This window comes from Pieris napi, chromosome 23, assembly GCF_905475465.1.
Source record: "Pieris napi chromosome 23, ilPieNapi1.2, whole genome shotgun sequence".
In the NCBI taxonomy this organism is placed as follows: Eukaryota; Metazoa; Arthropoda; class Insecta; order Lepidoptera; family Pieridae; genus Pieris; species Pieris napi.
The window spans coordinates 3,229,142-3,243,451 of NC_062256.1; the positions used below are offsets into that span (position 1 = coordinate 3,229,142).

General features: G+C 35.6%; 1 protein-coding gene across 2 annotated transcripts in view; it reads left to right on the forward strand.

Annotated features, from left to right (window-relative positions):
- The window catches only part of LOC125061310 (cholesterol 7-desaturase nvd), a 28,219-nt gene extending 14,124 nt beyond the window's left edge, over nucleotides 1-14,095 (forward strand). The window contains exons 1-9 of one of the 2 annotated variants that reach the window (XM_047666691.1): nucleotides 2,557-2,618; nucleotides 6,461-6,692; nucleotides 6,860-7,049; nucleotides 7,756-7,941; nucleotides 9,243-9,415; nucleotides 10,386-10,491; nucleotides 11,381-11,505; nucleotides 12,964-13,134; nucleotides 13,700-14,094. In XM_047666691.1, the coding sequence (XP_047522647.1) occupies nucleotides 6,468-6,692; nucleotides 6,860-7,049; nucleotides 7,756-7,941; nucleotides 9,243-9,415; nucleotides 10,386-10,491; nucleotides 11,381-11,505; nucleotides 12,964-13,134; nucleotides 13,700-13,864 (1,341 nt within the window). In that variant the 5' untranslated portion in view covers nucleotides 2,557-2,618; nucleotides 6,461-6,467 and the 3' untranslated portion in view covers nucleotides 13,865-14,094. Of the gene's footprint in view, nucleotides 1-2,556; nucleotides 2,619-6,460; nucleotides 6,693-6,859; nucleotides 7,050-7,755; nucleotides 7,942-9,242; nucleotides 9,416-10,385; nucleotides 10,492-11,380; nucleotides 11,506-12,963; nucleotides 13,135-13,699 lie in introns of those variants that run through there. The other variant, XM_047666692.1, reaches the window with a different exon arrangement.
- Nucleotides 14,096-14,310: the final 215 nt, after the last annotated feature.

A 14,310-nucleotide genomic window follows, 5' to 3' on the forward strand; every position in this document is an offset into this window, starting at 1 on the left:
ATTCCCAGATCCCCTTGAACACACACAAAAAATTTCATCAAAATCGGTCCAGTCGTTTGAGAGAAGTTCAGTGACATACACACTCACAGAAGAATTATATATATAATGATTAGTTATGATTAATGAAACGTTAAAGACATAAAATTACATTTAATAAATATTTTATTTACAATCAAGTATACAGTATTTACAATTTTCTTAACCTATAAAGTAATAATGAAAATTATTAAAAAAAATCAAAACAAATTTAAAAAGTTTGGTCCCCGTGGTAGTGTACCTTTAACGCTGGCAGCATTTCCTCGCAGTAAAAAAAATACATTTTTGATAAATATCATAATAGACGTTAAGTTATTTGAAAAAGGAATTCGGACAATAAACAATAGTATTGATAATTTTTATAACTTGATAGGCCAGTAGAGTTTCAGAATTCCGCAACTTTACGATTTGAAGCAACGCATCGTTTATTATGTCAGTTAATACTCTAACAAGCCAGTTGTTATTCTATAGTCGAATTTTTAATTAGACGAAGTCAACTGACGTTTACGGTGTTGTCAGTTTTTAATGAAATAAAAATAGTGTTGTGACAAAGTAAAAACCCGTGAATTAATGATCGGTGATGGCACTAGTCGCCGCGCCGCGCTTTGTAATAAGACGTCAAAAAACTGATTGTAGTTACATAGTACTAGTACCTAACTTATATCAGAGCACTTTTATACAATTTTGAAATAGAAATAATATTCTTTTATTGTTTGAAATGATTGACTATTCACACTCATTGTTCATTCATCTGATTGAACAAGAACTGTACGCATCACTATTACTTTAAATATGGCAACATTATTTTACAAAGTGACATTAGCTACTGTCAGTTGGCTTCGTCTAATTAAAAATACGACTATAGTAAAATACGCTAGGTTTTGATAAATTTTAAAATCGTACGCACGTCAAGCCACCGGGACACGAAAAGGCTAACGCTTTCCAGAGGGATGCCATCGGGGGGATTGGGACGCGATTGGGACCAGGCGTAACCATATTCCTAGTTGCAACGGCTGACACAAGACGATCTCTCGAGACTCATCTGGAACAAACGCTATGTCACAAAAATGTCTGTCAAATGGCGTTTCGCACTCCTCATGTTGCAGATCCTGACTGGCGACAAGGCTTTTGGACACTATTTACATATTCAAACCAAAAACAAGCATCGCGACTGAAGAGATCCTGACCGAACGGTGGTTCATTTACTCGCAAAAGCGGTCTGGAGCTCGAGACTGGCATGAGGGTATGGGATAGTAGCCATGCTGGAGTATAGGTCGTAGCTGGAAAAATGCGATAAAATGAGAGGCACTAAAGGTGACGGGTGTCCCGCCCAGCATCAACATAAGGATATTTCCGGGGCAGTCCTCGCCCAGGTCTGGCGGGAGACGCCAAGCTAAAAAGTCCTTTTCTGGAAAAGTGAAGGATAGATACTCTCCTGCTGTTTATCTTCTCTGCCTGATCGCGTGGTTAATTGGCTCATAATCTTTATATATATAATTCTTCTGTGAGTGTGTATGTCACTGAACTTCTCTCAAACGAATGGACCGATTTTGATGAAATTTTTTGTGTGTGTTCAAGGGGATCTGGGAATGGTTTAGATTAAATCAGCCCGCTAGATGGCGCTGCAGTCGGTACTTTCATACTTTGCTTTACTAATTTCTTGAAATATCATGCAGGACAACGTCTGTCGGGTCCACTAGTCTCTATATATAGATAGTGTCACACTGTTCGTTCCCATACTCCTCCGAAACGGCTTGAGTGATTCTTATGAAATTTTTTATGCATATTAAGTAAGTCTGAGAATCGGCTATTTCAGACCCCTAAGTGATAAGGGGTGTCCACGGGTTCAAGGGTTTTTTTTATGATACAACATACAAAAATACATACAACCCCTAATTTTCACCCATCTACAATCAACAACTATTGTTTATTATTTAGATATTACGTAGATAGTTATTTCTTTTGAACTAAAAACATGTTTCCTAAAAAACATGGCAAAACAACGTTAAAAATGGTTCTATTTAAAAATAGATAAATAAGCCTAATTGAGTATCAAACATATTGATAAATCGATTTCTATGAAATTTGCGATAGAAGAAATAAAGCATATTTGCTTAATAGAATTTATTCAATTGAAATTGTTATTGTAAACTGCGCAACTAATTGTAATATAAAAACGTATAGAAACCTTTTAACCATAAGTAAGTTCAGTTTCAGGAGCTTACAGCTTATATCGATACAGACACAAATATTGAAAACATTTTTTAAATACATATAATACAGAAGATTTATTTGTAATCAGATAAAACATTATTGATATAAAATTGTTCACTAAAGATGTAACAATAATAATTTTGTGTTCGCTAAAATTGAACGCATTTAATACAAGCAAAAAATTGTTTTCGACCGTAATTTTTATCAGAAGACCAAATCTTATAAATTTGAAATAAGAACATAAAATTTCGCCCCCATACATTAATAGGTAATTCTCGAATTTAAAATGTAAATATAAGTCGGGAACAACACTGAATAACATCAGTGCGCGTACAATATTTGCTCTGTAGCATCGTGTTTGTCTTTGGGTAAGTTTTTCTGTAGTCTATGGGTTTTGGGAAATTTGAAAAAGGAATTCGGTCAAATAGCAGCAATAGTTAATATTCAGAACTTGGCCACACTTTTCAATGTCGGAAAACTTTATCTTCTCAGACGCCATTGTTTGACTAACATGAAATCGGTTATATATATTTTAATATGTTATAATCAATGATATTATTATTTCTAAGCTATTGATTATGGTTTTAGTCATTATTATAACCAAAAATAAACAACGCACGTGGGTTGTTCATATATACTAACATACTTGCCATACTTACAAAGATATTGTACAAGAATTAAAAATTATTTATACACAGTTTAAACCATAATTTTCTGTCAATTCTGATAAAATGTTGTTCGAGCGTCTTAAATATTTATAAAACATGTTTTTTCTCTTTAAAAAAGTATGTAAACATCTTTCCGTCCTTAAAATAATCAAAGCAACTTACATTCCATACTATATTTCTCTCGAAAGCTTGCAAATTATAATCGCCCATAATATCATCAATCAATATGTTTCATAAACCGTGGGTTATAGCATAATTGAATAGCTAAAGTATAGAGCTATCTTTATTGCCAACAATTGTTGATTGAAAAATGTTCTGAAATGTTCTCGAAGACCTCCTATCAATCGAAGTTTACTTTAATATAATTGTATAATGTATACATATATATATATCATGGACATGTGTGGGAGTAACTGTGCGTCTGTGTGTAATTAACTTTTTAATTAATCCCTGAATATACTCTGTAGTACTTTGCCATCCTGAGCGGCTTCGTTGAGAATAGGTAGATTGTTTTTTTTTTATTATTCCGTCTTTCAGCCGTAATATTGCGCTCTTTCGTTCATTCCTCAAAAATGTATCACAATCATTCAACTAGGGATTGCCTTATGAAACACAATGTGTAGTAGGTATTAATTTATGATATCAAAATATCATTTGTAGCGACACCTAGAATTAGTACGATGACGTCACATCCTGTACCGCACTCACGAAATTATTCCGACTGCTACGGGTACTCTCGACCTGAGCTAGGTTTCGGGTCAGTCAGTACACTGCTCTAGGATCAAAGACAAAAGTCAAATCATTAAAAATATAAAAAAATGACTCTAGTTGCCTTTAGTAGTTACCTTTTGGGAGGGCAAAATGCAGTTTCATACGGAGAAGAATGGGCAAGAAACGGCATACCTACTTACTCTTTTAAAACAGTTATTGCAATATTTTGTATACATTGATTTGACAACTATATGTGAATATATACCAATACTTCCTACTTTCAGTTCAGAACACCTTTCTTCCTCCACTCATCTGAAATTATCATTAATTGTACACTTATGATCATAAAACAATGCGTAGAACGTACGAGAACAACTGGCACTCTTAAATGGCCAAGGTTTTTCTTAGATTCTTATACAAGATAAACAAGTCCATTACGACATTAATAAATTATACGCAGTTACATTTAGTCCATGATTTTCTTTGGATTTGCTGTTTACTATTATTTTTAACCCAAAAAGGGGGTAAATTCCCCACGCTTGTCACAGACTGAGAGTCATATGACTCTATGGTATTTAGCTAAACTAATGTACGAATAGCTAACACCAACAGGTTTTTGTTCGATCTACTTCTCTCAAAATCCGTAGCGATACTCTTTATTGGAATCGCAATTATCAGTATCGCCATAGAAGGTCCAGCAAGGGATCTGATTGATGGTTTTTAGTTAAGGGAGGGAAACTTCTTTCGAAAACTAATTATTAAGTCTTGTTCATATTTATACAAATCTAAAACTTAAGATTTCCGAGACTTAGAGGGAGAGAAAAAGGAAGCTATGTTAGGAATTTGATTATCATGATTAAAAGTGTCGAAAATTAATACAAATTAAATTAAATATAAAATACTAATATTTCATAAATTCTCTTTACGAAATTTTAATTTTAAAAATAGAATTTCTATATATTCGCCCTTCTCACTCTCTCTCAATCGCTCTCTCGCTTTTCTTCGATAAAAACGCTGCACATCTTCGTGACGTTTCCGTAAAAAATTCCCTCATGCGCCTAAAGAAGTTTCACTTCAAAAACTTCGATTAATAATTCTAGAACATAAATACTAATACTTCATAAATTCTGTTTACGAAATTTGAATTTTAAAAATAGAATTTCTATATATTCGCCCTTCTCACTCTCTCTCAATCGCTCTCTCGCTTTTCTTCGATAAAAACGCTGCACATCTTCGTGACGTTTCCGTAAAAATTTACCTAATATAAATAATTCTAGAACACGGATATGTCAATAAAATTGTCCCATATAAAAATGCTTGCATTACAAGGCCAGGGTAATATAAGACATGCATATTGAATTACTGCTTAGTTCGATTCGTGGAAAAATGTGCGTAATTCTGGGAAACGGCTTTACACGTTTTAAAACATTGTTTAACATTCGGTTTTACTCGGGATTACTCATTACCTCATACACTACCATTGTAACTATTCCAAGTACTTCAGGAAAAGAGCGTACCAATTCTGAAAATGCCGGTACAGATACCGGCAAACATCTTGATAAAATGTCCTTGCCTGCGCAGAAGCGATTTTTAGGTATCACTGGGAGGTGGGCTGCGGTGTGAAGTGTCGATCGCGTGATTGGTAAATCAGTTGACGTTTCTGTCCTGCGATGCGCAAACTTTCCCTCATTTCTTTCCCTTGTTAAATGCTCAAGAAGTTTGCCGGTATCTGTACTTACTAGCCTTCTGGTATTGAGAGTCCATGGACTCTATCATCTAACATCACGTGAGCCTCCTGTCCGTTTGCTGTTAAAAAAGGCAGTATCATAACATAAACATTGCAACCAATAATTAAGTAAGTAAGTGAGTGCTCCTAATTCTGATGGAAATTAAGCTTTTTGAAGCATTGAAAGGCCAGCCCCGATTGCTTTGTTTTATTTAGAGCAGTGTTGGCCCAGTCTTCTGCGTGCGACCCTTATCCCTGGGGTCGTAGTTTCTCATCCTGACTGTGCACCATCTTTCGCTCGTACTGTGGTGGAAAACATCGTAACCAAACCAACCTAATGTCAAGTGCAGAAGGTTGATCACCTACTTGACTATTATGATGAACAGACAGAAATCTGAGGGCAACCAAGGGCTGTAGCTGGTTTCTTTAATTTTTATGTTATGTAACAAAATGTTGAGCTCATAATAACGAGGTGGTACTTCCCTTGCTCTAGTAGAGCAGCGAAGAAAGAGGAGATGCTATATATTCAGCCATAGGCACCAAAATTTTAATTTATTATATTTACAGATTCAGTTTTTAGTTATAAATTTTAATTGTATTATTATATTCTCCAAAATTGCGTTAAATAAAATTAATATTTATATATATTTTAGTATAGTGGAAGTAATAAGTAGGTCAAATTGTAAAACAATGATTGATTTAATATCCAGTTACATAAGTATTCTATATTCTAAGTATGAATACAATTTTAATTTTATCAACATTTATTTAATGTTAGACACATATTATATCGTGTTTTAAATTAACATTTTTGTTTATCTGTTAATTATCATTGTCATCATTCACGTAACGAATAATATATGTACGATACACGAGAATTTAAATTATGTACTGGTTTTAATTGGGAAAAAGTGTACATATAAAATACATGAGGTGATTTCTGCGGGAAATGTTTCTTTCTATATCGGAAAATTAGATACTTTTTCCGATTATAAAATTATCTTATCAAATTTCGCATAATTTAACAAGGAAAACAAAATTGTATAACTACAATCGTAGGTAATGCAAACGCTTAAATATTTATAATATTTTTTATTGTCCACAGATTCAAAATGGCAGACACACATGAAATTCAAATAGAGAACGCTCAATGTCAAATTCATAAATGGAACTCAGAGGAAGTGTTTTTATTTTTAATAAATCTGACTTGCAGATTAGGATTGGCGCTTTTCGACATAATCTATAAATATTCGAATGTTATTCTGTTGTGTATTGTTCTGCTTGCTGTAGTCTATGGATTATATAAATCGTATTTGAGTCCTGTTCTACTAATAAGGGTAAGATTATCATACAGTTATTACAACAGTTTAATATCACAGAAAATAATATTCAGGCCGCTAGTTAAACGGCGCTGTTTAGTTTAGAGGCTAAGCTGTTTACTCAACGGTTAATTAAGCTAGTTGGCTGCGACATATATATCCTTGACATGCTATAAATCTTCCAGGAACTGACCCACACAGGTTTCGATCATATTCCGTATATCAAAGGCAGGGATCGAGTCCTCCACATAGCAAGGTCCCAAAGGAATCGACAGGTCGGAGAAAGAGTTCCACCTCCATATCCCAACGGATGGTTTGCGCTGGCTGAAAGTAGAGATTTGACAGTGGGAAAGGTTATACCTGTTGACGCTTTAGGTATGTATTTAAACGCCTGTCTCATATTTGTGCTCATCGTTTAATGGTCTGATTTAAAATAAAGCTGTTATGAACAATGACTCGGTGAGCATTTTCAGCAACTCCTTTTGCCGAGTCGATTCTTAACCTTTCGGTGTTAATTATTTTCTTTATTCCTACATATGTATAATTGTATATTCGCGGACGCTTGGCGAAATGCGACTTCTTTAGTACAGAGTCCCCTCGTGAGTTGTGTGCTGCGTGCGGGCTACACGGTTCTGAAGAAGTTGCATAGATCTGGTTACTTCTTCGCCTTCTTAAGTCCTTCTTCTATATCCTTTGTCTAACATATTTTCATAAGTATCTGGTTAAACGTGTGTGATGCTTGCGAGGAAAATAAAAAATATTATTTCTTTACGTAAAGCAGTTGGAGTACTGTTTGTACGTTGAAAGCTTTGCCCTAGCCTTCGGCCAACGCAAGCTGGTATTCATTTATGTCCGGGAATCTTTGGAGGCCTAGTTGAAACCAAAAAATAAGGCATAAAATCTTAGTCCGTTTCTCGCCTTTTAAGAAAAGTTATCAATAAAAATAGATAAAAATACGATTTAATCACAATTTTCCATATTATATACACTTTTTGAAATTGCTTTACCACTACCAACCAACCTCGAACCCACGATCCACGAACACTAAACCACGAAGGCGTATACTTTATGGTTCTTTCAGGTCAAAACTTTTGCCTTTACCGAGGTGAGGACGGTGTTGCCAGGATAGTCGATGCATATTGTCCCCATTTGGGAGCAAACTTGGGCGTCGAAGGGTCAGTTAAGGGCAACTGTATAGAATGCCCCTTCCACCATTGGAGGTTTGGTGAAAATGGGGCATGTACTTACATCCCTGATGTTAAGAATAGTAAGTATCATTTCAGCGCAATAAACACAAAACTACGAAATCCTAGTCTAAAATTTCTCAATAGGTGAATGAAGAAGAATTATCTTTGAGAAATATACTTTATATTTGAACCGAATACTGAAACCAAGAAAAAAAAACAATTTCTATTAAAAATAATATTTATTAATTTTACAGTGTGTAACTTTTATACATAAATAAATAAAAAACAATAATTGTACAATGTATTGGCGCCAAAATGAGAAAACCCAATGAACAATCATACAAAAATGACAGATTCCAAATTCAAATGTTACATTTTGTTTATTTTGATAATTGACCTTTATGGGCGTCTCGTAGGCTCCTTTTTAGTTTAAAACAACTATAAGCGTCTGTTTCACAATGTATGGATAAAGTAACTAATAGCTATGCAACACATAAATTATTTGGAAGATAAATTGTGCTATTTGACATTCATCGGACTCATAGCTTATGATGGACTTTATGTGACGAATAGCGCTATCTGACAGTCGTGAAACGCGACAATAGTGTTTATCCTACCAATAAGTAATAAATAGCTAATTTGGAACTTATGTAGAACTTATCCGTACATTGTGAAACAGACCCTTAATGTCCTAATCCTTGTATCTTTCATCTTTTTTATAGCTACTAGTATGTTTGTCGTTCCCAAATTTTTTTTGTATCTGCTTTGTTTCCCAAATAACCTACATAGTATGAAACAAAGTCGCTTTCTTTGTCCCTATGTATGCTTAAATTAGATTTTGATGCGTTTTTTTTTAATGAATAGAGTGATTGAAGATGAAGGTTTATATGTAAAATTGCATCCATTAAATAGTGGAAGTTTCAAAAGTGATGTCGTAAATAATTACATTTTTTCCGCGATCCTTACGAGATTTATCAGAATAATGTACTAAGTATTGTACACATTGAAAAGCACTACAGAAAACTCCACGATGGTATATGTCTTATGGATATCCCAGAATATAAAAAAAACAACATTTTTCTTAGAAAACGTTCACTGTTTTTCTGTAGTGTATTTAGTAGCATTGCACCCGTGCGAAGCAGGGGCGGATCGCTAGTAAATAATAAAATAAATAAACATTGGTCCGTGTTATAAATAGATATCACAACGTACTTTTTACTACGACACAAAATTCTAAGATAAATAAAACGTAGCCGTCTCTTGTAAAGCTCTGGAAACTTCCAGTTAAAATATGGGTCACAATGGATTTACATAATAACAATCTACGTCTTTTTATTCACTCTTCAAGAACTCTTTAAAAGTCTGGATTTTTTGTTTTTAGTACCGAAAGGGATATCAATAAAGATATGGGATTGTATGGAGGTGGACGGGGCTGTATGGGTGTGGTATGATGCTGAAGGGAGATCGCCAATGTGGACGGTCCCACCGCTGCCGGAGCTTTCTCAATGGGGGTATCGGGGCAGGAATGAGTTTCTTATCAGCGCTCATATACGAGTGAGTTACCTCTTAGAATAAATCTACTATTATTAACAACCTATATTACTCAACACACAAGTATTTCATTGATAGCTCTTGTTTTGTGTTGGTTAGAAAGGTAGGTGCTGCTCTTCTCCAAACTTTAGTTGCAGCAGCGCCAGGATCCCTTGATCCTTGACCAGTCTAACCAATGACTGGCTCGAAGCCCCAAGTAGCTAAGGTCAAGAAATTGTATATATTTTATTTTTTTATTTATGAACACTTCGTTGCATTAAATGGAAATGGAAATGGAGGGCATCTGACGGCTTTATCGCTTTCGAGCGATCTCTTCCAGGCAACTCCTGTGAAAAAAAATGTATTAAATTAGATAGGGTAGGCAAGAAGTGAAAAAATACATTATACATATATGTAGTTATTAAGACAAAACTAAAACAGGCACAAAATCCAAATTAAAAAAGGATACATGAAAAATAAAAAGTGCACTTGAATCACGATATTTTTAGATCGGTCTCACGTCAGTTAGTAGTTAGTACGAAAGTTAGGGATACGATGTGTCAAATTTAAAGGAAGATAGAGAAGGAGCTAAGGGAATATGGACGGAAAGTGAATTTCATGGCCTATCTGCAGAGACCTTAAAGGATTCGCCAAGAAAGGAGGGGATATGAGATGGGATTTCAAGGATATAGTTTATATTATTGCTTAATATATTATACATAAACTATAAGTACAGAAAACAAAAACCCACTAAGCACCCGGCTTAGCTATTTTTGCCATATTGCCAGGAGAAAGAATAGTCTCGACAAGCTGGTAATGAGAGGAACCATCGCCTACACTTTGGTCTGACCAAATTGAGACAATTATGGGTCTCAACATCTCTAAATCCCTGAGACACGCTGAGGATAGAGTGGTGTGATGGTCGACCTATCGAAGAAGAGATAGCAATACAAAAAGCTTTTAACCGATATTTTTCATTGATTTTATTTCCCAGGATATACCAGAAAACGCAGCAGACGCAGCCCATCTCAATTGCATCCACCAATTATCTTTTATGACGAATATTGGAAAGCACCTGCCATTTTTAAACAACATAATAGGTATGTTATATTTTCATGAATCGGCTTTATAATAGTCATATAACCCACCCCCAGATTAAGGGGGGGATTTCCAGAGACTTAGCGAACCCCGTCTGTGAAATTTGAATGTTTTTGACGGACGGTCTCGTTTCTGAACCTCATCCTTGAGACTGCGTTATGAACGATTCCTGCCTTGCGATTCTGTAACTCACTTTTCGAACTCACACAGCTGTTTACAGTAAGTGAGTTACAGAATCGCAAGGCTGCTCTCTATAACCTAATCTTCTAAATTGTTGTTTAACGAAAGATTAATTCGTTCCCAGCAGAAAAAATAGTATACAGAACATAATGAAGATATTGGGAACTTATGGAATACCTTTTTTAGTAAATTAAGATTCTTAAATTTCTTATTAGTCTTACGTTAGGCTGAAATTATATATTATTATTTTTGTTTTTGTGCAGAAAATTTATAAAAAAAGCACGTGCGTACAAAGTACACATGTCAGAAGTGAAACTTCTTAGGCAAACTAATTTTTAAGTCTTGTTCATATTTATACAAATCTAAAACTTTAGATTTCCGTGACTTAGAGGGAGGGAAAAAGGAAAAAGATATGTTAGGAATTTAATTTATTTCTTCGATGATAAAAACACATTTAATTTTCAATTCGTCATTTGAGATTTCAATAAATTACTTTGCATAAAATAAAAATACTAATATTTCATAAATTCACCCTTCTCTCTCTCAATCGGTCTCAATCGCTATCTCCCTTTTCTTCGACAAATACACTGCACATCTTCGTGACGTTCCTTAAAAATTTTACCCTCAGGCGCCTAAAGAAGTTTCACTTCAAAAAAAATTGTCTCAGCTGTGATTTCTTAAGTTCCTAATTTAAGAATTCTTTTTTACCAGGTCACCATATATGGGAAACTGACTGGGCAAAAACAGAAGAGTTCCACATCGCACAAATGAGTATAGACCAGAATTATATGGTTTTAAAGTGCAACGCGTTCCCCTTCGACCTTCGTGTTAAGCAGGTGAGAGCAGGATTAAAGAAGTTTATTCTCATTTAAAAAAAATGTCACTTAGATGAGAAAAAATCTGCGTGCGTACAAAGTACACATGTCAGAAGTAAAACTTCTTTGTAAATAATTTATTACTAAGGTAAAGACCCAATAGATGATCATGTACCAGTATATGATCACTCCATGTATTTGTATATCTATGTTTACACACTGTATACGTGCTAATGATAATATAAATACATAAAAATCTGCGTTTACTGCACAAGACCATCTAAAGTTCTAATATGTAACTACTAAACGAATCAAGCAATATGGCGTGTATTTTTTCTCGTCTTTACTCTCTCTCTCAATCTCTCCCACTATAGCTCTCTCCCACCTCTCGCTCCATGGCACTGTGCGTGATGCGACGTTCGCTCTATCTCACTCTCTCTCGATCTTTCGCACTAACTTGCTTTCTACTCTCGCTCCTTGGCTATTTGCTTCATGCTACGTTCGCCCTTTCTCACTCTCTCTCAATCGGTCTCTCATTCTTCTTCGACAAAAACGCTGCATATCTTCGTGACGCTAATATTATTATTATTGCGTTTCATCCGTAAAAAAATTACCCTCATGCCCCTAATGAAGTTTCACTTCAAAAAATTAAAAACATAAAAGTAAAATCACGCCACCGTCGTACGCTGTTATTGCATTAGAGTCCATCTATCAAAAAGCCTCTCAGGCAATTCGAAATGCGTCCACTGCTACTATTTCCCATATCTCGGAGGCAAGCTGTTGTAGGCATAGGTTATATTTTTGCAACCGTATTCTGTCTTGCGATTGTGTAACCCACAATGAGGGAGCTTGTAGTTTATTGTTTATCAGAATGCCAAATCGTAAATTGACTACTTCACGACTGATTTGAGCGCGACCGAAACGAAAACCGCTGTGAGAGTTCGAAAAGTGAGTTACAGAATAGCAAGGCAGTTCTGATTTATTAACATGTGGGATTGAAGTTAAATTTAATTTTCGTGTGTATTTGGTTATGAAATTTTTTAAACTAAAATGCTGTGTATTTATACAGCTGCTTAATGTCTATTAATTTTGTATAATGTATAGTTTGTAAGTGGAAGTAAGAATAGGATTTTTATCAATTTATTTTTTGTCTAAACTGCCTTGCGATTCTGTAACTCACTTTTCGAACTCACACAGCGATTTTCGCATCGGCGGTCGCTCTTAAATCAGTCGTGAAGCAGTCATTTTATGATTTGGCATTCTAATAAACAGTAAACTACAAGCTCCCACCTTACGTTCGAAAAGTGAGTTACAGAATCGCAAGGCTGATCGATTCAGTCTTCAATCTTTAGGAGCGAGCACGATACATTTTTGACATACGGAAGTCAGACTTACCGCTAAGTCTCGACATTAAATCTACAAAAATAATTTAACCGTTATAATTTTATTTGTAATGTTGTAGAACAAATATGTTTATAGATCGGACCAGCACACGTCCGCCTCCATTTCAACTGCATATTTGGTGAGGCGTACGTCATTCAATCAGTCACTCCCGTAGGACCGATGTTACAGAAAGTCGTTCATCGAATCTACTCACCCACATATAATGCGATCTTTGGAGCGATCTTAGTTCTCGCGGAAGCTTATCAGGTAACCGACTTTTATTAAGTAATCACAGGTCATTCAATCATTTTATTAAGGTCACAAAACCAACTTCATATTGGTCTTTATGTATCTGATGAAGAAAACAAAATAAAAACTGCAAAGGAATAAATCACCCCTCTGTCACACATAAATGAATTTTGTTTTCAACGCGATATTTTCCTTTATATAAGCAAATATTACGTGGGCACAGATAAACCAGGGTTCACACGCATCGCCAGTCCCAGTCCCTCACTGGGATAACATCAATAGAACACCAAAAGAAACCAGTGGTACAACCCTTTAGGTCTGGTCTGCTTTATATCTGTTTCATAATTGTCTGACACACGCCGTCGACTTTTGGAGGTTGGTTGGTTTCCTTCAGCATACGAGCAAGTGTTAAGTGCATATTAAGACAGAAAACTCCATTGGTGCACAGCTGGGGTTCGAACCTACGACCTCAGGGATGAGAGTCGCACACTGAAACTACAAGGCCAACACTGCTCACTAAATTAGTAAGCTTGAATGTAAGATTTAAACGTTTTCATTCAGTCATTCACCAATCCCATTCCAGTTCGAACGTGACGTGGTCGTATGGAACAACAAGTCGCACGTGAGTTCCCCACCTTACGTCAAAGCTGACAAGTCGATTCGCGCTTTCCGCGATTGGTTCTCGCAGTTCTACTCCGAGAAGAGTGTCAGTATGCGTGACGCTATGCAAAATCCATTGGACTGGTAGAGATTTATTGACAAAACATTTGCTTGTTATATACCATAGAAAGTTGTGCAAATGTCCCTTTATATTATATAGTACCATCTCATACCATGACTGTGCTAGGACCGTGTTATGACCGTGTTATGACCGTGCTATGACCGTGCTAGCACCGTAAAAATTTAGTCTTATGGAGACTCCAGTCTTCAATAATGACACCAGCCCTGCGATTCTGTAACTCACTTTTCGAACTCACACAGCGGTTTTCGCATCGGCGGTCGCTCTCAAATCAGTCGTGAAGCAGTCATTTTATGATTTGGCGTTCTAAAAAGGTGGGAGCTTGTAGTTTATTGTTTATCAGAATGCCAAATCATAAAATGACTGCTTCACGACTGATTTCAGAGCGACCGCCGATGCGAAAACCGCTGTGTGAGTTCGAAAAGTGAGTTACAGAATCGCAGGGCTGCTGGAGA